Source organism: Mustelus asterias, chromosome 23 (genome assembly GCF_964213995.1).
Source record: "Mustelus asterias chromosome 23, sMusAst1.hap1.1, whole genome shotgun sequence".
NCBI lineage: Eukaryota > Metazoa > Chordata > Chondrichthyes > Carcharhiniformes > Triakidae > Mustelus > Mustelus asterias.
Window position 1 is genome coordinate 25,974,474 of NC_135823.1, and position 24,233 is coordinate 25,998,706.

The window sequence follows — 24,233 nt, forward strand, 5'->3', positions numbered from 1 at the left end:
ACAGTATAGGGGAACCCCGCACTGCACTAACCCAGACTGTTTCAACACAAGGAAACCCTGCACTGCAGTAACCCAGACTGTTTCAGTATAAGGGAACCCTGCACTGCACTAACCTGGACTGTTTCAGTACAAGGAAACCCTGCACTGCACTAACCCGGACTGTTTCAGTACAGGAGAACCCTGCACTGCACTAACCCAGACTGTTTCAGTACAGGAGAACCCTGCACTGCACTAACCCAGACTGTTTCAGTACAGGAGAACCCTGCACTGCACTAACCCAGACTGTATCAGTACAGGAGAACCCTGCACTGCACTAACCCAGACTGTTTCAGTACAGGAGAACCCTGCACTGCACTAACCCAGACTGTTTCAGCACAGTACAGGGGAACCCCGCACTGCACTAACCCAGACTGTTTCAGCACAGTACAGGGAAACACTGCACTGCACTAACCCAGACTGTTTCAGTACAGTACAGGGAAACACTGCACTGCACTAACCCAGACTGTTTCAGTACAGGAGAACCCTGCACTGCACTAACCCAGACTGTATCAGTACAGGAGAACCCTGCACTGCACTAACCCAGACTGTTTCAGTACAGGAGAACCCTGCACTGCACTAACCCAGACTGTTTCAGCACAGTACAGGGGAACCCTGCACTGCACTAACCCAGACTGTATCAGTACAGGAGAACACTGCACTAACCCAGACTGTATCAGTACAGGAGAACACTGCACTGCACTAACCCAGACTGTTTCAGCACAGTACAGGGAAACACTGCACTGCACTAACCCAGACTGTTTCAGCACAGTATAGGGGAACCCTGCACTGCACTAACCCAGACTGTATCAGTACAGGGGAACCCCGCACTGCACTAACCCAGACTGTTTCAGCACAGTACAGGGAAACACTGCACTGCACTAACCCAGACTGTTTCAGCACAGGGAAACACTGCACTGCACTAACCCAGACTGTTTCAGTACAGGGGAACCCTGCACTGCACTAACCCAGACTGTATCAGTACAGGGGAACACTGCACTGCACTAACCCAGACTGTTTCAGTACAGGGAAACCCTGCACTAACCCAGACTGTATCAGTACAGGAGAACACTGCACTGCACTAACCCAGACTGTTTCAGCACAGTACAGGGAAACACTGCACTGCACTAACCCAGACTGTTTCAGCACAGTACAGGGGAACACTGCACTGCACTAACCCAGACTGTTTCAGCACAGTACAGGGGAACACTGCACTGCACTAACCCAGACTGTTTCAGTACAGTACAGGGGAACACTGCACTGCACTAACCCAGACTGTTTCAGCACAGTACAGGGGAACCCCGCACTGCACTAACCCAGACTGTTTCAGTATAATACAGGGGTACCCTGCACTGCACTAACCCCAATTCTTTCAGTACAGGGAAACCCTGCACTGCACTATGAGGTGTCATCTCTCTGTTGAAACATTGAATCAAGATCCCTTATGCCCTTTCATGTGAGTGTAAAGGATCTCATGGTGATTTTGAAGAACAATAAAGTTAGAACATAGAACAGTACAGCACAGTGCAGGCCCTTCGGCCCTCGATGTTGTGCCGAGCTTTGTCCGAAACCAAGATCAAGCTATCCCACTCCCTATCATTCTGGTGTGCTCCATGTGCCTATCTAATAACCGCTTGAAAGTTCCTAAAGTATCCGACTCCACTACCACAGCAGGCAGTCCATTCCACACCCCAACCACTCTCTGAGTAAAGAACCTACCTCGGACATCCCTCCTATATCTCCCACCATGAACCTTATATTTATGCCCCCTAGTAACAGCTATATTCACCTGAGGAAATAGTCTCTGAACGTCCACTCTATCTATCCCCCTCATCATCTTAGAAGCCTCTATTAAGTCGCCTCTCATCCTCCTCCGCTCTAAAGAGAAAAGCCCTAGCTCCCTCAACCTTTCCTCATAAGACCTACCCTCCAAACCAGGCAGCATCCTGGTAAATCTCCTTTGCACTCTCTCCAATGGTTCCACATCCTTCTTATAGTGAGGTGACCAGAACTGCACTCAATATTCCAAATGTGAAAAGTTCTTTCTCAAACAGTATCACTGAACTAGTTTGTTGTCTTTATTCCATCGCTGTTTCTAGGATTTTACTGGATGCAATTTGACTGTTTCCTACAGCACGTCTAAACCTGCAATCCTTAGCACCTAGCAGGAGAATGGCAGCAGGCACTTGCCAACATCATCACCTGCGAGTTCCCTTCCAAGCCACATTCAATCCTGACTAAGTGGAACTTAATTGGCGCTCCTTCACTGTCCAGGGATCAAAATCCTAGAGCTCCTTCTTTAACAACGCTGTGGCTGTACATACACCAGATGGACTGCTGCGGTTCAAGAAAGTGGTCCACCATCTGAAGGGCAATTGAAATGGACATGCTGCACTGGCTAGTGACACTCATATTATTATCCATGTGCAGGGCTACTATTACTTCCTATCTGATTGTTGTTTTTTTCATTGCAGTGGCTATTCCTGCCGTTATTCCACTTCTGACAAAGCTTGGATTCAGCTTCTTCCCCAGAGATGTGAATGAATTTTTCATGAACTTTTTAAGGAGTTTGAAGGCAAAGAGACAAAAGAATGTGCACACTGTGAGTGTTAAACTAACTGAAATGATTTGGGTTCCTATACCTTTCTCTCTCCCTCCCTCATCACTGACCAACTTTTTCTGCCTTATTCTTGTAGCTGGTTGCTACAATATTGTTAGAATTAGAAGACAAGGTACCTGAGTTTTTATTCATGGGTGTCGCTGGCTGTCCAGCATTTATTGCCCATTCATACTTGCCTTTTTTCAGGGGGTAGTTGACAGTCAACCACATTGCTGTGGCTCTGAAGGCACATATAGGCCAGACCAGTTAAGAACGGCAGATTTCCTTTCCCTATAGGACGTATGTGAACCAGATGGGTTTTTCCGACAATCGACAATGGTTTCATGGTCATCAATAGATTCTTAATTCCAGATTTTTAAAAATTGAATTCAAATTCCACCATCTGCTGTGGTGGGATTCGAACCCAGGTCCCCAGAACATTAGCTGAGTTTCTGGATTAATAGTCTTAACGATAATACCACTAGGCCATCGCCTCCCCAAAGAGATACTTTTGAATGGACCTACCTCACATTAAGTTGATCTTTCTCCACATCCTAGCTATGACTGTAACACTATATTCAGCACTCTTTCCTTTATTTCTCTATGTACGGTATGCTTTGTCTGTATAGTGTGCAAGAAACAATACTTTTCACTGTATACTAATACATGTGACAATAATAAATCAAATCAAATACTGATGTTTAGCAGGTAGGGTACAGTTTGTGTTCAATCTGGTTGCAGACAGCTCTACAGTCACTGGCCTGGGATTACTGCTGATTTTCTCCAATCTCCCACTGGAAAGTGGAAATGGCAGGGACAATGACTTCTTCTGCCCTTTCTCTCAGGCTTCTGCCAAGGTTACAGCTAGAGAACAATTATCTGCATAAATTCTACCCCGTGTTATTTTACGTTGTGTATTTTCTTTATAGGAACATAGGACTTAGAAGCAAGAGTAGGCCATTTGGCCCTGCGAGTCTGCTTCGTCATTCAATAAGATTATGGTTGATCTGTTTGTGGTTTCAGCTCCACCTTCCTGTCTACCACCTCCAGAAACCCTTGCTCCCTTGCCTAATAAAAATCTATTTAACTACACCTTGAATAAATTTAAAGATCCAGGACGCAATTCTCCAAAGAATCTTGTTAGTGTGAACGGCCTGAGAATTCCGGCCCGAGACTCCACAACCTTCTGGGGAAGAGAATTCCACACACCAATGAGAGAAGAGATAATGCTTTTTATCTTTGTGTTTAGGGAGACTTCTTATTCTTAAAGTTCTCAAGTTATTGTCTTCCCCCACAAGAGGAAACAGCAACCCTTTCAAGAACCATCGATATTGTTTGGATAAGATCACCTCTCATTCTTCTAAACTCCAGTGGGTATAGGTCTAACCTGTTCAACCTCTCCTCAGAAGACAAGCCACTCATCCCGGGAATGGGTTAGGGAATGGGGACCCAGCAGTAATAAAATATTCTTGGATTTCCTGTGAATAGATCCAATGAGGGAACTGGGAGGGAGAGGAGGTGAATATATCAGTAACCTTGGTCTGAGTGAAAACAGACTGTCTGATCTCTTTCTCTTGTTCAGTTTGAATCTGAAATCTTACTGTTAAATTGTATTTAAGTGAAGGCCTCACTCATTCAAAATGCTTTCCAAATTTGCTGTAAGATGTAACCTCTTTGACATTGTTTGGACTTTGCTCTGGGCATTTCAGTGAAGTAAACCAGACTTTATTTGGTTGAGAGACAATATTGACTATTATGAGGCAAAAATACTCTTACAGATGAATTAACAAGATGTTGTTCATTACAAGGCTACATTTACATTTGGAAAGTTTGATTCAGTGACTGTGCAGGACAGAAGCAGGAGTTTCTTTCTCATGTTGAACATTTTGCCTTCAGAGTAAAGTTGGTTAAATTGATTGAAGGTCAAGGGCTAAATTTTCAGGTCCTGCAGAGGGTGGGGGAAGAACAGAGATGGACAGGGCTTAAAGAAACAAGTTGGCGTGCTGCTGGGCTGGCACCAGGTATGTTACACCCAGGCTGGAGAAGCTCATTCACAGGGGATTGTTGAAATTTTCTCTCATGCAATGTCTGAGGCAGACCAGGTGAAGAGAGGCAGGTAGAGAGTAGGGAGCCATTGTCTCCACAGGGAATTACCTCAAAATGAGTTTAAATAATGTAGAGGAGTTGGACATTGAGAGACAGGCGGTGGGGAGAGCGGACAGCCTCGGGCAGTACAGCTGGTTGTTGTCCTTCTAGCTATGGCATGAGGGGTGGGTGTGGAGCAGAAGAGCAGGGAGCAAAGGATAAATGAGCAACTGGATTTCTGTCATCCATAGTTAGACGTTATGAAGAAGGTGTGGTCTCCATGTCCTGCCCCTCATTTTTCTTGATGCCAAGGGGGAAATGTGTAACCAGCTGTGGTCAAGGGCGGCACGGTAGCACAGTGGTTAGCACTGCTGCTTCACAGCTCCAGGGACCTGGGTTCGATTCCCGGCTTGAGTCACTGTCTGTGTGGAGTTTGCACATTCTCCTCGTGTCTGCGTGGGTTTCCTCTGGGTGCTCCGGTTTCCTCCCACAGTCCAAAGATGTGCGGGTTAGGTTGATTGGCCATGCTAAAAATTGCCCCTTAGTGTCCTGAGATGCATAGGTTAGAGGGATTAGCGGGTAAAATATGTAGAGATGTGGGGGTAGGGCCTGGGTGGGATTGTGGTCGGTGCAGACTCGATGGGCCAGATGGCCTCTTTCCACACTGTAGGGTTTCTATGAAGGCACCTGCTAGCAATGGGGCAGAACTCTTAAGATTTTGGGTCCGGTGGCACACTCTGAAGGATGGCCAGAGGCCCTGCGTACAGAAGAATGAGAAGGGGGAAGGTTGAAGAGGTCATATCCTTAAGAACCAGAGAAAACCCAAAATCAAAAGTAAGATGATAATAATGAAGAAACAGGCACATTGCAGTTCATTATAAACTGCACATTAAATGATAGATACAACAGGACATATCTTACCAATTGACTTAGCAGTGCACTCTGCATACACGTCATCAATTCCAGTCACAAAATACTTCAAAACTCCATCTCCTTCATGAAGAACTCATAACTTCCAAGATGTAGCCTTCAAGTAGTAAAAACAGCTGCAGCAACTCTATATTTGACAACTTTCAGCTTCTGGAATTTGTCCCTGTCATCTTCAGCCTACCTGTACTGCACCACTGGAGTCATTCATTGTCATCTGAGCTCTGATGGCTCTGTGTCATTTCTCATGGTTTCAATCATTTTCCGTCTCCCAGTGGTTTTGGTTTCCAATCTGAGTTTCTTTCCCTTTTCAATTATCATCTGCTTCAAAAAATGCAAGCTTTGAAAGCACAAACTCCATCAGAAGGTAAAGCTAAAGAACTGTTCTCTGGTGAGATGATGATTTTAAATTTATGCTCTCTAACTATCAAAGGGAGAGAGATTAGGCAAAATTAATGCCCAACCAGAAAGCGAATCCATAACTACATTTAAATGAGAAGTGGGTAAAAATAATTTTAAAAGCCTATTTGGGATGGAACTAAGTGAACAACAAAGCCATGTAGCTGTATTTATCTGAGTGTTCCTCTGTTGTGAAAGACGAAAGATCTGGGGCAGAATTTTTCCATCCCACCTGCCACGGGAATCATAGCGAGCGGGATACAGACCATGCAAAAGTCCGTTGACCTCAGGCAGGATTTTCTAGTCTTGGGGCAAGCACGGACGGAATATCCCAACCCTGGTGTTCCAGGACTGCTGCTCCATCACCAGCAGCGGGGAGTAATGGGGACTCCCACTGGCCACTCAGTTTTGATCCCATTCCAATTGTATACCATATTTATGGAGACACAAGGCAGAATTCTCCAAACCGCCCACGACAGGTTTGGTGGTGGGCGGGCATGGAGAATCTGGCAGGAGCCAAAACGTCAGAAAAATTACATTGCAATTTTCCCAATGGTGGGTTAGTCATCCCAGCAACAGGTGGCGTGAATGCCATTTTCATCTCATGAGTGCTCATTTGAATGGCTGCCCCACCACCATCCCATCAGGCCTTCCAATATTGCATCATGCCAGCAGGAAATCATATTGCCGTCAAACCCAATTGCTAAGAATGGCATGCACAAGGCAGCCCTCTGTTTCCCAGAGACTTTAAGGTGAGTGCAACAAAGGCTACCTGCCATAGTGCTGCACTGGTCCTGATGCGCTGAACACTGCTCTGCTAGGGCAGACCAGTTCCTGTCCTCCATCTCCATGCCAAGCTGGTGTTCATGGACAGCGTCATGCTGATGGACCCTCTTGTGCATTTGTGTCAGTTCAATCTCAGGCAGCCACCACAACAAAGGCCTGGGAGGTGGTGCGTGCGTGCATGTCTCGACTGCTCTTCTCTGTCTAGAGTCCTGGGTGGGTTCTGCTTCCAGCCTCTCTGGAGGAAACACATTCTACTTCCCCCTTTGCACCTCTCTGGAATTGCAGGATCTGGGACTTGCCTCCTAAGAAACCTGTTTGTGTGCTGTCATAGCTGAGTCCTCACGTGGTTCTTGTTGAATTCTCAGGAACGGGTGGATTTTCTGCAGCTGATGGTTGATTCTCAAATGTCCGAAACCAGCTCCCAGAATCAGGATGATATCAGCAAGTCAACAGACAAAGGTATCATCAGTGGAAAGTTTCTCATTCACTTCATCCTTGTTTCTTTCTGTTCCTGAAATTAGCACTAATTTTTGTACATGATTTAATGTGGCATTTAATTATCTATTATTGTGCTTTTAAGTAATTGGCAATATTAGCAGCACGGTGGCACAGTGGTTAGCACTGCTGCCTCACAGCATCAAGGACCCGGGTTCAATTCCGGCCTTGGGTCACCTTGGCTGTGCGGAGTTTGTACGTTCTCCCCATGTCTGCATGGATTTCCTCCGGGTGCTCTGGTTTCCTCCCAGAGTCCAAAGATGTTTAGGTTAGGTAGATTAGCCATGGTAACTGTGCGGGGTTATGGAGATAAGATGGGGAAGGCCCTGTGCAAGATGCTCTTTCGGAGAGTCAGTGCAGACTTGATGGGCTGAATGGCCTCTTTCTGTAGGGATTCCATGGGTTTTTAAAAATGAATATCAGCATTGAAAAACCCAACATTTTGACCACCTGCATTGTAAGGTGAGGTTTAGAGATACTGGATGTGCTAGCTACAATTTTCTAAAAGTCATTACATTTTGGAATGGTCCCAACCGGTTAGAGATTGGCAAATGTGGCACGGCTTTTCAAGAAAGGAGGGAGAGAGAAAATGATGAACTACAGGCCAATTAGCTTAACATCAGTTGTTGGAAAAAAGCTGGAATCTATTATTAAGGAAGTCTTAACAATGCACTTAGAAAATTAGTATGATTAGGACAAGTCAACATGGTTTTACTGAAGGGCAGTCCTGCCTGACATTCACTAGAGTTTTCTTTGGAGGATGTAACTACCAGTGTAGATAAAGGGGACCAGTCGATGTGGTACACGTGGATTTCAAAAGGCATTTGATAATGTGCTACGCAAAAGGTTAATAGGCAATATTTTAGCATGGATAGAAGACAGAGTGGACATATAAATGTGGTTTTTACAAGTTTGTTGGCAGTGAACAAGAGTGCCACATGGATCACCTCGGGGCCACAGCTATTTACAATCTATTTTATTTTAGATGAAGAGAGAGGAATGTATCAAATTTAGCTAATTATACTAAACTAGGTGGAAAGGTAAGCTGTGGGGTGGACACAGGTTCCAATAATATAGACAGATAGGATGAGTGGGCAACATGATAGCAGATAGACTACAACATAGGGAAATATGAAATTATTCACTTAATAAAATGGAAAATATGTTTTAAAAGGTGAGAAACCTGTAAGTGTGAATGTTCAAAGAGCTTTGGATGTGCTTTGTACAAATGATGCAGAAAGTTAGCGTGCAGGTGCAGCAAGAAATTAGGATGGTAAATGGAAAGTTGGCCCTTTTATTTCAAGGGGAATGGAGTACAAGAATAAAGAAATGTTGCTACAGTTGTATAGGGTTTTGGTGAGACTGCATCTGAAGTTTTGGTCTCCATATTGGTGAAAGAATTTACTTGCATTGGGCACACTATAGTGATGGTTCACTAAATTGATCCCTGAGATGAGGGGGGTTGTCCTATGATGAGTAAATCAGGCCTACATTCTCTGAAGTTTAGAAGAAAAGGCGATCTCATTGCAACCTATAAAATTCTGAAGGGGTTTGACAGGGTGGACGCTGAGAGATTGTTTCCACTGGTCAAGCAATCTAAAACACTCGGGCCCAGTCTCAGGATAAAGGGTCAATCATTTCGGACTGAGATGAGAAGAAATTTCTTCACTGAAAGGAAAGTGAACCTTTGGGATTCTCTACCCCAGAGCCTGTGGAGCTCCATCATTGAATACATTTAAGGCTGGGATGGACAGATTTTTGATATCAGGGAATGAAGGGATATGGTGGGCCAGTGGGAAAATGGAGCTTGAGCCCTAGATCAGCCATATTTGTATTGTTGGTGGAGCGGGCTTGATGGGCCATGGGATTTACTCCTGCTCCTATTTCTTCTTACATTCTTGTATTTCTCCTGCAGCTCTGACTGACAAGGAGATTCTGGCACAGGCCATGACCTTTATCTTTGCCGGGTATGAGACTACCAGCAATACGTTGTCATACGTAGCACACGGTCTGGCAACGCACCCGGATGTTCAGAAGAAACTGCAGCAGGAAATCGATGAGGCTTTTCCAAACAAAGTGAGTCCCTGAGAGTGGAGAAAGAAGAAATTTCGACATCCTAAAACTCATTACAGCCAATTTCTCAATCGTAGTCACTGCTGTAAAATAAAATGTGATTGCTGTGCGCAAATTGGCAATGTGACAATGAGCAGGTAAATTTAGTCCCGAGAACTCCCTCGCTGTTCAGTATGCTGCCCTGAGATGCCTTGCATCAAACTGAGAGGGGCCTTCATTTAACATTTCCTCTGGAAGTTCTCAGTACCGCATTTTGTCATCTTTTATATTCCTTCATGGGTTGTGGGTGCCGCCAGCAAAGGGCAGTTGCCCATCTCTAATTGTTCTTGAGCTGAGTGGCTTGCTGGACCATTTCGGAGGGCAGTTAGGAGGCCATCACATTGTTGTGGGTCTGGAGTCTCATGTAGGCCAGATTGGGTAAGGGTAGCAGATGCCCTTCCTTAAAGGGCTGCCTGGATTATTATGCTCAAGCATGGACTCTCATCCTTCTGATTGAGGTGCTGGCTGCTGGGGCATGGCTGATGCTGAAAGAGCTGTAGTTAACATTGCATTCGATGGTGGGTGTTGATGTCCACCGTGGATCGTCTTCATTTCATTCTGCTTTTCTGATCCAGAAGGTAACTCACTCATACCCACCACTCTCAACAATGCTTCAATTTAGATCTTCCTGCTTCATTCTTTGATCACCTCCCAGCACTACAGACAGCAAATATACAGTCTGTTCTCTGATGCTCTGTTATAGGTTCTTTTAAACTATAGGAAAATGGACATTCTTGTTAGAAATCTAGTAGTTTATTCCACATACTTATTTTGTTCTTTCTCTTTCTCATGTTTGCGCTCTTCCTTCTCCCTCCACCACCCTGAAGATAGTGAGCAAAATTTTCCCGTCACGCCCGCCACAGGAATTGTAGCAGGTGGGGGTGGACCATGCAAAGGTTTGTTGACCTCGGGCAGGAATTTCCAGCCTTGGGACGAGCGTGGCCAGAAAATCCCACCCTGTGTTTCCCATCATGTCATTGGTATTCTTAATAGGTAAGAATATGCCTTTGTAAATCCCTGCATGGTTACATTTGGGTTTAAGCACAATAAGGGACCACGAGTACATGCCCTTGATCAATGCTAAAGTAGTATCAGTAATTTCAGATGTTCATACTACAGTGCATCACATCAACAGCCAGAGTGGAACCCAAGTTCTTTTCTGTTTACCTGAATACAGCCTGTCTTTTGTTAGTGTTCAAATAAATTACCACCTCCACTGTGACTTTGGATAAGAAAGAGAAATCTCCCTTTCCAATTATTATTTAAGACATGTTCCTAAAATATAACTCTCTATTTCCTGCACCTCCTTTACTTTACCTCCAGCTCTAACTTGCTCCATACTCATGGCCTGAATAGGTTAATGTTCCTGACCCATAATTTCTCATTGGGTAACGCTACATCACTGATAGCAACCTGTAAGAAGAGGCACATTTTGAGATGCTTGGATTTTATTAGCATCCATACTGCATATTAATCAGCTAGCCTTGTTTTGGTTAAAATGAATTGAATATGCATGAGTAACTCTGGCATCAATGCCTCTGACCCAAAGAGGTGCAGTGTAAGTCAATTTACTGATGTGTTGGGCCTAATCTGCATGATGTCCATAATATCTACAATATCCCTCATTGATTATCATTGAGTATAATGCACTTAATGATTGTTGTGGTTTGTGCTCATGACAAATTGCCTAATGTATTTACAGAACAGAAACGGGCTATTGAGCCCAGCAGGTCTGTGTTGGTGTTCATGCTTCTTCATCTAATCTTTTCAACCTTTCTTTCTCTCATGTGGATTTTTCAAGATTTCCACCTCAACCACTCCTTGTGGTAACCAGTTCCACATTCTAACCATTCTTTGGGTAAAAAAGTTCTTCTTGAATTTGCTATTAGATTTATTAGTGATTATCTTATCAGGTGGGATTTTGCTGTCCTTTCCGTCAAGGGGATCTTCTGATCCCATTTGAGGCAATGCCATGTGGTGAGTCCCCGGTGACTAGCGAGCAATGCAAATGGTCATTGACTTGGGTGAGACCGCAACATCTCACTGACGGCCAATGTCAAGCCACCTCCACCACCAGAAAACCTGCTTTGTGTGTGTTGGCGGGGTAAAAAATTCTGCCCATTGGGCCCATAATGTCTGAGCTCCAGGGCAGTGTATCTGAGGGGGACCCCAAAAATGTGCTGGCAACCCCTCATGGAAGTTCTCAGATAAGGATTACATGGCACTTACCCAGGACGTTTAAACATCCTTTAAGGCAATTGCCCTGGATTGGGAACCATTCAGAAAGTACAATATAGATCCCCCACTTCCAGATCTGATTCCTGAACTTTGCACCCCCGGGAAGTAATTTCAAGTGGAGTTGAAATCCAACTCGATTGCCACTTCATTGGAAGTTGTGCCCTAATATTTCTCTTGTTCTGTGACACTTTTCATTAATCAGTCCTTAAAAGTTTTTTTCTGTGTGAAGGCTTCTCCCACCTATGATGGGGTGATGCAGTTGGAGTATTTGGAAATGGTGATATCTGAAACCCTGCGACTGTTTCCTCCTGCACCCCGTATTGACAGAGTCTGCAAGAAAGATGTTCAGCTCAATGGGGTAAACATTCCAAAGGGGACTGTGGTCATGGTTCCTGCATACGTCCTACACCATGATCCAGCATACTGGCCAGAGCCTGAAGAGTTCAGACCGGAAAGGTACTTAGTAATGACTTGTGTCACCACCCCCCCCCCCCCCCCCCCCCCCGCCCCCCAGTCTACTGTCCATGGCCTTGGCTGCTATATATTGAGGTTCTTTGTAATCTTTTTCATTTGCATAGAAAGTTCCTACCCATGGGGATTTTTAACAAGCTCAGCATAGTACTCTGCATAGATGAAAGGTGATCTTTCAGAGGTACATAAGATAGTTATGTGTCTGCATGGGTTTTCGCCAGGTGCTCTGGTTTCCTCCCACAGTCCAAAGATATTAAGTTAGGTGGATTGGCCATGGTAATTTGCCCCTTAGAGTGTGTGTGTGTCTCCTCTGACAGCCTGGTGTCCCATCGTGCAAGGACATTCATGTGATTAATCATTGTGCCAGACATGAGTACACGTGGCAAAGATGCAGGATCTGGTCTTGTGATGTCAACCCCAAAGCTGTGTTGCACTAATTCACAGGATACAGAATTACTGGATATCAGACATGGCATGAGGATGGGTTAACTGGCAGCAGTGATCATCAAAAACAGCCCAAATGTCATCGTTGGCACCCAGTTCACTGTATACCAGTGTTGGATGAATAGGAATCTTGTCCATAATGTGACATTGGGACTGTGCTCTCAGATCTTCTCCATTATCTTGGAGACATCTTGTCAGCATTTTAAAGTTCACTTGATGTTGAAAAGAGGGTCCCCTGATGAACAAATACAATGATGCTTCCTCTGATACAAATTTGAAATGGGATTCAGGAGACTTAGCTCCTCATTTACACCGAAGATCGGGGAGCTGTCACTTTCAAAGGGTCCACCACTGCGTTGGCCACCTACCAGTCAGGTCCCTTTTTAATATGCAAATGTGGGCTCCTGTGACATACATTGCATCCCGATTTTCACCATTTTGGATGTCGGTTGAGGATGGTATCAGCCTCGTCTACTGCTGTTGATTAGTTTGGCTGCACCTCTCAGTCTGGGCTCTCGCATCAAGAATTTCACTCAGTGCCTGTGTACCAGTGACTTCAGAAACATCAGCAAGTGAAGGAGTTGCTGGGACAAAACAATGCACACCTACCATTTTCAAACTTTTGTTCAAAATCCATCTATCCTGATAAATTTAAACTATATCCTAGCAAATTTGACTGATTTATTTCCCTTGTTTTATCTCTGTTGATATAACTAGATTCAGTGCAGAGAATAGAGAGTCTCAGGATCCAAATATTTTCCTACCATTTGGCATGGGCCCTCGGAACTGCATTGGGATGAGATTTGCCCAGCTTCTGATGAAGATGGCACTAGTTACATTCTTACAGCACATGACCCTCGTGCCATGCAAGGAGACACCGGTGAGCATTCTAGAATATCAAAATTATTTGAAGGCATTAATGAATGTTGTGAAGTTGCATTTAATTTTTTTTTGTTTTAAGTGGATGCTGTGGCAGTGGGGATGGAATTAGGGGATGTTAGCTGATGGATAGAAAAGGCCTTTGACCAGAAATGACCATATTTGAAGTCAGACCTCCCTGCTGGCCTCATCACCATTGCTCTTTCTATTCCAGATTCCACTAGAACTGGATGTGAAAGGACCCATGCATCCAAAAAAACCCATCATCTTGAAATTTGTGCCACGGGTGAATGCTGCTTCAAAGGAATAAAGCACTCGGTAAATGTGAAAATGTGTAGGAGTGTGTATGCCTCACACTAAATGAAGATTGCATTTTCCACAATGTGGGAAATGAAAACCCATGGAAATACAATAAGTAGTATCAGAGGAAACAGGAATACAGTGATGAGCATCCATGTTATATCTCCCATTGCTAAGATTGCCTGAATGTTGAGGAAGACACTTGTGTTTTATTTTGATACTATAATAGTGATTATTGAATAGGAAAATGTGTTAAGAGTATTACCATCTGGTAGAGGTTCTAAAAATGTTTTTTAACCTTAAATATTGTACTGAAGCATTTTAATTACAAAACTTTGGTTATTGATAGGCCTGCCATTCCAATATAATATATTTTCTCAGCAAAATGTATCTGTCAATGATTTATTTTACTAATTGCACTGTTTCATCAGAATTTTGATTACAAAACTATTTGACTATCGGTTGGCAGTCACTCCAATATATTAAATATTTGCTAAAGAAAATATCTCTGTAAAGAATTTCTTCAACTTAATTGCATCTGTTTACTCAGTTCTTCAAGCACCTTTCCATGTATAATAAAATTAAAATCATTTGAATACAATATCCTGTTTCAATGATTTTGTATCTGAACCGATTGAATGATCAATTTGGATAATGCAAATTTGGGTTGACTGTTTATACCTATGGACAACTGGCTGATCTTCTTTGCCTCAAATAACATTGGATGAAGTGTAAAATGAGCCACTAATTCACAAGCGCCAATTTTTTTGCTGCCATCCATTGAATCATAGAAACCATACAGTACAGAATGTGGACAAGGAGCAGAGGTGTCCACAGAAACCCAAGAGTTGGAGTCGCTGTGGAAGGGATATGAGTGAGGCCCAAGCTCAGGCTGGTAAAATCCAAAATTCTTGAGGAATTAGTGACTGCCAGAACAGCCTAGTAAAGCGAGTAAACGAGATTGGCAATGGGATCCTCCGGAGAGATCGAGAGGGAGATTTCTGGGGAAGTCTAAGTTTCAGGCTCAGAAACTGAGGAAGAATTGGAGTGAATTCTTGGGAGCTGTGACATGTTGGTTTGGTTCCAGGGATGACCGCTCACAAAAATTATAAAGTTGAAAAAAATCTCAGTTGGAATTAAAAGTAGAACAGGAACATTGGTTTAAAGTACAAATCCTGACAACATATAAGTTACTTGCTGGGATGTTTGTCACAGTAAAAAAAATCATTTGAAATGGAGAAATTTGTTCCATGGACTTTTCAGTCACTAACTTGGAATTCAAATTTATTTTTATAAGTTATTGATCTTTATCTAGAGGGTGACAATTAGGTGGGATCTCGGGGGCTGAGTGCTTACATCCACCTCCTAACAACCAATTAGACTGACTAGCTGTATTAAAATACATTGTGAATTTCATGGAATTTAGACAAACTCTGTGACCAAGAATCCAGAAACATTCACTGATGTTCTGCCCGTGTTCTAGTTTCACACCGTGATATTCCTCCACAGCAGATCTTTGGGCATAAATTCAGGAGTTTGCAAGTGCAATCATCACTGTAATAGTTAAACTGAAAATTTAACTATGGATGGGAGGTTGGTTTGCGTGATGGATTGCGCTTCATTCACGACCCTTTGTAGTTTCTTGCGGTCTTGGACAAAGCAGGAGCCTTACCAAGCAGCGATACAACCAGAAAGAATGCTTTCTATGGTGTGATGCGCGATATAACACACGAGAGGCGTGATGTACTCGGGAAATAAAGGCTTTTATTGCCAACAATAACAGAGCTACCATATACAGTACACGATCCCAGACTAAAGGGTCACCAGGCAGAGCAGTGACCTTTATACCTCTCCCAGGAGGCGGAGCCGACTGGGGTGTACCATAACAACTATATTAACAGGTAGAACAGCCCAACCCTAACCCCAACAGTAACATATATACAGACTCATAGTACTGGCCAGACCATGGCTCAGCACTACCTAGTGGGAACCAACAATGGTTCACCACATTCACTCCTCCTTTGAAAACAAAGGCCGGCGGGGTACAAAACACAGAATAATTGTTCGTTTGTCTATAAGTTCAAGCGGTCTGGGGGACCGCACCGTCGTTGTGACCTCCTCAACACCGGCGATGACACCGGTTCAGGCAACCGTGGTGACGTTCTCTCCAAGGCGATGTCCAGCGACTCCTCCAGTGCCTCACGGGCCGGTAGACCCCGAGGTGGTGACAATCCGCTGAACTCGGGCACGCCTTGAAGTGGCGACCATCTCCTGGACTCAGGCAAGCTGTACACGGGAGTAAGAGGGTTACGTGATGGTCCCGATACTGCCCGCGCCGTGTCAGGAGGGGAAAAAATGGTTGGGGGGTCCCTAACAGTAGGTGTGGGAGCGACAGGGGTTTCCAAGTCCCCTGCTGGCGCCAGATCTCGAATCGAGACCGTGTCCTCTCGCCCGTCAGGATATGCCACATAGGCATACTGACGGTTGGCGTGGAGGAGATGGACCTGTTCAACCAGAGGGTCGGACTTGCGGGTCCTAACATGTCGCCGCAGGAGGACAGGTCCTGAGTACGTCAACCAAGACGGTAATGAGGTCCCAGAGGAAGACTTCCTAGGGAATGAAAACATTCTCTCATGAGGAGTAGCGTTGGTTGCCGTACACAGGAGTGAGCGTATGGAGTGGAGCGCATCAGGGAGCACCTCTTGCCAACGGGAGACTGGAAGACCTTTAGACTTCAACGCCAGTAAGACAGCCTTCCAGACTGTAGCATTCTCTTGTTCGACCTGTCCGTTACCCCTTGGGTTGTAGCTCGTGGTTCTACTAGAGGCAATCCCGTATGAGAGCAGGTATTGCCTCAAGTCATTGCTCATGAACGACGAGCCCCTATCGCTGTGGATGTAACAGGGGTAACCAAACAGGGTGAAAAGATCACGAAATGCCTTGATAACCGTGGCAGCGGTCATATCAGAACAGGGAATGACAAAAGGGAATCGTGAGTACTCATCAACCACATTGAGGAAGTACACGTTCCGATCTGTCGAGGGAAGGGGGCCCTTAAAGTCCACACTCAGTCTTTCGAAGGGATGAGTGGCCTTAACGAGTTGTGCCCTGTCAGGTCGGTAAAAGTGCGGTTTGCATTCCGCGCATACCCGGCAGCTTCTGGTTATGGACCTGACATCCTCCACCGAGTAGGGTAGATTCCGGGCTTTTATGAAGTGGTAGAGCCGAGTGACCCCTGGATGGCAGAGGTCATTGTGGAGAGCCTGCAATCGATTCTCCTGCATACTAGCGCATGTTCCACGCGACAGGGCATCCGAGGGCTCGTTGAGCTTCCCTGGACGATACATGATATCATAATTGTAGGTGGAGAGTTCGATTCTCCACCTCAAGATCTTATCATTCTTGATCTTACCCCGTAACGTGTTGTTGAACATGAACGTCACGGACCGCTGGTCCGTGAGCAGAGTGAACCGTTTGCTCGCCAAGTAATGGCACCAATGCCGAACGGCCTCCACAATGGCCTGGGCCTCCTTTTCCACCGCCGAGTGTCGAATTTCAGGGCCTTGGAGGGTGCGAGAGAAAAAGGCGACGGGCCTGCCCGCCTGGTTAAGTGTGGCGGCCAGGGCGAAATCAGATGCATCACTCTCCACCTGGAAGGGGATGGACTCGTCGATAGCGTGCATCGTGGCTTTCGCAATGTCGGCTTTTATTCTTGCAAAGGCTAAGCGAGCCTCTGTTGCGAGGGGAAAAGAGGTAGACTTGATGAGCGGACGGGCTTTGTCCGCGTAATTGGGAACCCACTGTGCGTAGTAAGAGAAGAAGCCTAAGCATCTTCTCAGTGCTTTTACGCTAGTGGGCAGGGGAAGTTCGAGGAGAGGACGCATACGGTCTGGATCAGGGCCAAGGACCCCGTTTTCCACCACGTATCCGAGGATAGCTAGGCGGCGCGTGCGAAATACACACTTCTCCCTGTTGTAGGTCAGATTCAGGTGAGATGCAGTGCATAAGAATCTAAAAAGGTTGGCATCGTGGTCCTGCTGGTCATGGCCGCAGATGTTGACGTTATCCAGGTACGGGAAGGTAGCCCGCAGCCCGTTCTGGTCCACCATTCGGTCCATAGCACGCTGGAAGACCGAGACCCCATTCGTGACACCAAAAGGAACCCTTAAAAAATGGTACAGGCGACCATCCGCCTCAAAGGCCGTGTATTGTCGGTCCTCTGGGCGAATGGGGAGTTGGTGGTAAGCAGATTTTAAGTCGATGGTGGAGAACACCCGGTACTGCGCAATCTGATTGACCATGTCAGATATGCACGGGAGGGGATACGCATCCAGCTGCGTGTATCTGTTGATGGTCTGACTATAGTCTATGACCATCCGGGGTTTGTTCCCATTCTTAACCACCACGACTTGCGCTCTCCAGGGACTAGCGCTAGGTTGGATGATCCCTTCCTTGAGGAGCCGCTGAACTTCAGATCGAATGAAGATCCGATCTTCAGCGCTGTAACGCCTGCTCTTTGTTGCGATGGGCTTGCAGCCTGGCACGAGATTCTGGAATAGGGAGGGTGTGGTAATCCTAAGTGTTGAGAGGCTACATGTGGAGCGCGTTGGGCAATTTAGAGGCTGCGGGTCTCCCACTGAAAGCGGAGGGAGTGGCCCACCGTACTGCAGGGTTACACTCTTCAAGTGGACCATAAAATCTAGTCCTAGGAGCATTGGCGCGCAAAGGTGCGGTAACACAAGGAGCTTGAAGTTCTCGTAGACTGTGTCCTGCACCGTCAGATTGACCACGCAACTCCCTAGCATGGTGACAGACCGGGACCTTGACGCCATCGAAATTGTCTGCTTGACAGTCCGAATCTGGAGACCACACCGCTTCACGGTGTCTGGATGAATGAAGCTCTCCGTGCTCCCGCTGTCAAACAGACAATAAATCGGGCATTTGTTTACCTGTATGTCCATCATGGACTTGTCGAGTCTGTGAGGCTTGGCCTGGTCCAGGATGATCGACGCCACCGTTGGTTCATGGGCGCAACTGCAGGCAGCTGAGATGGTTGATGACGACCCCTGCTGGTCATTCGCGGACGGTGCCGACCAACATGGCTGCCCCCATAGGTCGCACATGGACGATGGCACCAAAACCTGCGGCCCCTGCAGGTCGCACGTGTCTTGCGACTCCGTCGTTCGGAATGGCGACGTCCTGGAATCGCACGTGGCAGAAGACCTTGAAGATGCAGAAGACAAGGAGGCCGGCTCCGGGAAGTCACACGCCGCACTGCTGGTCTTGGATGAAAGTTTGGACCGGCATACCTTGAAATAATGCCCCTTCTTGCCGCAGGCGGAGCACAACACCGCTTTAGCTGGACATCGCTGCCGAGGGTGTTTCACCCCCCCACAGAAGTAACACCGCGGGCCACCTGGAGCTGCTGCCGCCGTCAGGTCCGAGGCTGGGAACGCAATCGCGCAGTTTTTCGGTCCCGCTGAATGAAGTGGGGTCTGTGACTACCCCTGCCACGCTGTCTCCACGTGGTCGTCGGGGTACATCGCCAGACTTTTGGAGGCCTTTTCTAGAGTGTCAGCTAACTCTATGGATTTAGTGAGGTCGAGGTTACCTTGCTCCAACAGCCGAAGGTGGATTTACGATGAGCCGATTCCCGCCACGAACGCATCTCGAGCGAGGTCGCTCATGTACTGGTCTGCCGACACTGCCTTGCAGTTGCAGGCTCTGGCTAGCTGTTGAAGCTCGCACGCGTACTGTTCCGTCGTTTCGCCGGGCTGCCGCCGTCGAGTGGCTGGAAGATATCGAGCATGCATCCCATTCGGCGGTTTGTTGTATCGCTTCTTGAGAAGCTCGAGGGCCCCTTTGTAGTCGGTGGCCGCACGGATCGCGAGGTATACAGCGTCGCTTACCCTCGCGTGGAGGACCCGGAGTCTGTCGGCGTTGTTGTTGACCGCTGTGGAGGCGTCGAGGTAATCCTGGAAACACTTCAACCAGTGGTCGAAAGTGTTCGATGCGCCCGCCGCACGTGGGTCCAACGTAAGCCGTTCGGGTTTAAGCATTTGCTCCATGTTTTCTTTGTCGTTTTTTTTCACAAAAAAAAAGAATTTATTTGTTGGCAATAAAATTGATGCGCGATATAACACACGAGAGGCGTGATGTATTCGGGAAATAAAGGCTTTTATTGCCAACAATAACAGAGCTACCATATACAGTACACGATCCCAGACTAAAGGGCCACCAGGCAGAGCAGTGACCTTTATACCTCTCCCAGGAGGCGGAGCCGACTGGGGTGTACCATAACAACTATATTAACAGGTAGAACAGCCCAACCCTAACCCCAACAGTAACATATATACAGACTCATAGTACTGGCCAGACCATGGCTCAGCACTACCTAGTGGGAACCAACAATGGTTCACCACATGGTGCATCTGTTGAAGTTGGTCTGAGTCATGGTGGACATGCTGAATTTCCATAATATTCAGAGAGAGGTGTTGGTGGGCTTTCTTATCTTTAATGTCGACATGGAAGGACCAGGACAGGTCACTGGTGATCTGGACACCACAATAAACTTGAAGCTCTCGACCTGACTTTGGAACAAGCCAAATTGTCAGATAATCTGAAGTCTGACACCGAATAAGTCCACATGGCAAAGTTAAACTCTGGTACAGAACAACACCAACAGTTTGGCTAGTAAAACAACAAAAGGGCAATGATCGGGTCCTGGACCAGAATCCCAAATTATATTAGGGAGCCAGACTAGACCCCAACAGTGTTTCTAATTTGGTATCAATGTGAAGATTGGATAAATCTTTCCAGAATGGTTCCACTGACAAATTAGGGATCTTATATAATGAAGCAAACTTTATTGAATAACACAGTTTAAATACAACTCTAATTCTATAATTGGTCACAGTGAATTGTGGGGCTGTGATTCTTGGATATTATTCCTGGTTATATTTGGGATCTTGTCCTCGATGCAATAGAACAGTATGGTGGTTAATTAGCTGGAATGGATCTGATTTATTCTCGGTCATGCCGCATCATTGTGCCTTAATGTGAAATGACTTCATAGGGCCTTGGTTCCAAACAAATCCTTCTCAATTTGGCTGGTCGCCGCACACCTTCTGTGGGGTCATGAATTTCATTGCACACGTTGGGCATCTTCTCTCACTGTTTAAAAAGTTGTTCTCTAGTTTGAGAGAATAGAATGGGTAAGAGATGCGCTTCTCAAACACGAGGCCAGATGCTCGGGAAATAAAAGGCTTTTATTTACTGTAATGAAGCAGCCAATAATTATATACACTATCCCAGACTGAAGGGGTCCCGGCCAGAGCAGGGACTTTTATACTTCTCCCAGGAGGCGGAGCCCGACTGGGATGTACCACAACACTACAGTACAAAGGTGTAACAACCCCACCCAAACCCCAACAGCAACAAGTAGCACAACCCAACAGTAACATATGTACATCCTTGTAGTACTGGCCAGACCCTGGCTCAGTACTATCCAGTGGGAACCAACGATGGTTCACCACAGTAAGTATCATAGAAAACAGTGCAGAAGGAGGCCATTTGGCCCATCGAGTCTGCACCGACCACAATCCCACCCAGGCCTTATCTCCATAACTCCAATATTTACTCTAGCTAGTCCCCCTGACACTAATGGACAATTTAACATGGCCAACCAACCTAACCTGCACATCTTTGGAGTGTGGGTGGAAACCGGAGCACCCGGAGGAAACCCACACAGAAACGGGGGAGAATGTGCAAACTCCACACAGACAATCACCCAAGCCGGGAATCAAACCTGGGTCCCTGGCGCTGTGAGGCAGCAGTGCTAACCACTGTGCCACCATGCCGCTCAAGTAGACTGGTACACGCTGGTCAGCCAAACCTGAGCTCTGCCAGTGATGAAGTAACTGATCTAAAGATGTTGCTCTCAAAATGCAACACTGCAATGTGTAGGCTCTGTTTCATCTGTCTACATTTACGAATTAGGGATTTCACCATGTTAATATTTCACTCAGCTAGGCTTTTAGATCTAAGGTTATGTGGAGAAGAAATAGTGTGATTGATATTATATCTCTCCCAAACCCTGAAATGGCTCACCAATAACTTGCAGAGTTATCCATAATAATCTCATTAGGCATAGCGAATAAATTGAAAATAGCTCTTAGCATGCACGACAGTTGTGTCCGCCGGATTGTGCAATTGTCAAACAATGTGGCATTTAGTGAAGCAGTCGAAGATGATGATGGAGTCAGTGCCATGGACCCGAAAGAAGTCGGATTAAATTTTGGACCAAGGATGGGTAGAAATCTCATGTGGAACTGATGGTGCTTTGTGTTGACTTAGCATGTACTCATGACATGCCTTGCACTTCTTGATGATGACTTCAATTTCATTGTTCATACCCGGCTAATAGACAGTCTCTCTTGGAAGTTTTCTTGTCTGAACTATTCCATGTGTGTTTGTGGACATGCTGAATTGAATCAGACCATCCTTCAATGGTGTTTCTGTAGTGTAATGTGGCAGCTCCCTTGAAACTGCCAATTTTGTTGAAACATTCTGGATATTTCGATGTTAGGTCATGAATTGAGGTGATGGGAATAGTTTGAGGTTGATCTGCCTTGCGATATCTAATTAATTCCATGGATTGTGACTGGTGCGTGGTCACGGCATGCTGGTGGATCTACAATCAGCAGGTTTCTAGTTTCTAAGATGGAGAAACATCTATGGCATCCAACAGGATTAATTGTATTTGCACCCTTGGACTATGGAACCTACAAAGAACAGGAACAGGCCCTTCGACCCTCCAAGAGTGCACCCATCATGGTGCTTGCCCAAACTAAAGCCATATGCACTTACGGAGTCCGTATCCTTCCATTCCCACCTTATTCATGTGTTCGTCTAGGTGCCCCTTAAATGCCGCTATCGTACCTGCTCCCACCACCTCCCCGAGCAGCACGTTCCAGGCATTCACCACCCTGTGTGTAAAAAGCTTGCCTCGCACATCTCCTCTAAACTTTTCCCCACACACCTTAAACCTATATCCCCTAGTATTTGACTTTTCTACCCCAGGAAAGAGCATTTAACTATCCAATCTGACTATACACATGGAGTAAGTGAACCATTGTAAGCTGAAAGTTTCCGAGTGGTAGGTTTCGCCATGGCCTATGTCTGTGGATACATGTATTTTAGAATTCACAGGGGTAGTATGTTAACACTTGCTCTGTATCAATCTTGGACAATAATGAATAGTTACCAACTTTCTTAGGACAGTTAGTTCAAATCCTGACAAACGTTTTGGACAGTGAGATGGCATTTATGTTTCCCACGAGAATGATGGTATGAAACATATACTGTTCATTCTCTCATTGTGCACATCGTCATCTTCTGGTTTGCCAATTATCTCATGTATATGTTTCTGATGGTGCTATTCATGGCAATTGTCCCACATGACTGGTCTCCAAGCCATTCTCCTCTCCCACACAGTGCTTTGTTTTTTGTGTTCTGAAAATGAGGATTTATTAACAAAAGTGAAAAACAACACGCATGTGCGCACACAGCCGACCTTCTTTACAGAACATCATCACATTCCCAACAATATGAAACAAAAACCCATCATCTCACAACCCATTTTGAAAGCTAATTTGGAGAATAAATTGTCAGATTATTGTTGACAGGCAATGAAATGGACTCTATGGGATAATCTTGAGCCCATGCTTGCCGTCAATGCAAATGCTGGCGGGGGCTCAAGATCCAGAAGTTGCAGATCACGGCGGCGAGATCGCGATCTTGGGTCTTCCCCGCTCCTCGCTGGTGATGTCATCAGGGTCATGCCCATAACAGGCGTGAACATGATTTACATATATTTGAATAAATGTTAGTATAATTAACATGCCCTCTCCGCCACATATTGACCCCTCGCCGTGTATTGACAACACACGGGCTTGATGTCATGTTGGCAAGGTTTACAAAAGGCTCACCTAGACATGAACCTGTTGTGGGGGTTTCCCTGGGGGAAGGGTCCATGGCCAGGCAGGGCCCTGGCAATGCCCTCTGACAACACCAGGTTTAAAGTCCAACAGGTTTATTTGGTAGCAAACGCCACTAGCTTTTGGAGCGTGCTGCTCCTTCGTCAGGTGGAGTGGCAGATCTCCCACTCCACCTGACGAAGGAGCAGCGCTCTGAAAGCTAGTGGCGTTTGCTACCAAATAAACCTGTTGGACTTTAACCTGGTGTTGTTAAAACTCTTACTGTGTTTACCCCAGTCCAACGCCGGCATCTCCACTTAATGCCCTCTGACACAGGTTGGCACACGTGAGAACGGCCTAAACCAGGATCTTGGGTTTATGTCACACTATCAGTAACCCCCACAGCTTGCCTCCTGGACTTGCAGAATCTCACTGCCTGTCCTGTCTGGAGACAATACACATCTCTTTAACCTGTGCTTAATGCT

The 24,233-nt window shown here is 45.9% G+C and overlaps 1 protein-coding gene across 1 annotated transcript in view; it reads left to right on the plus strand.

The window, feature by feature from the left end:
- Nucleotides 1-14,370, plus strand: part of LOC144510593 (cytochrome P450 3A30-like) — an 88,029-nt gene extending 73,659 nt beyond the window's left edge. Inside the window, exons 8-13 of the mRNA XM_078240154.1 lie at nt 2,511-2,638; nt 7,198-7,291; nt 9,243-9,403; nt 11,907-12,133; nt 13,310-13,472; nt 13,686-14,370. Coding sequence (XP_078096280.1) covers nt 2,511-2,638; nt 7,198-7,291; nt 9,243-9,403; nt 11,907-12,133; nt 13,310-13,472; nt 13,686-13,781 — 869 coding nt within the window. The 3' untranslated portion in view covers nt 13,782-14,370. The remainder of the gene's footprint in view (nt 1-2,510; nt 2,639-7,197; nt 7,292-9,242; nt 9,404-11,906; nt 12,134-13,309; nt 13,473-13,685) is intronic.
- Nucleotides 14,371-24,233: the final 9,863 nt, after the last annotated feature.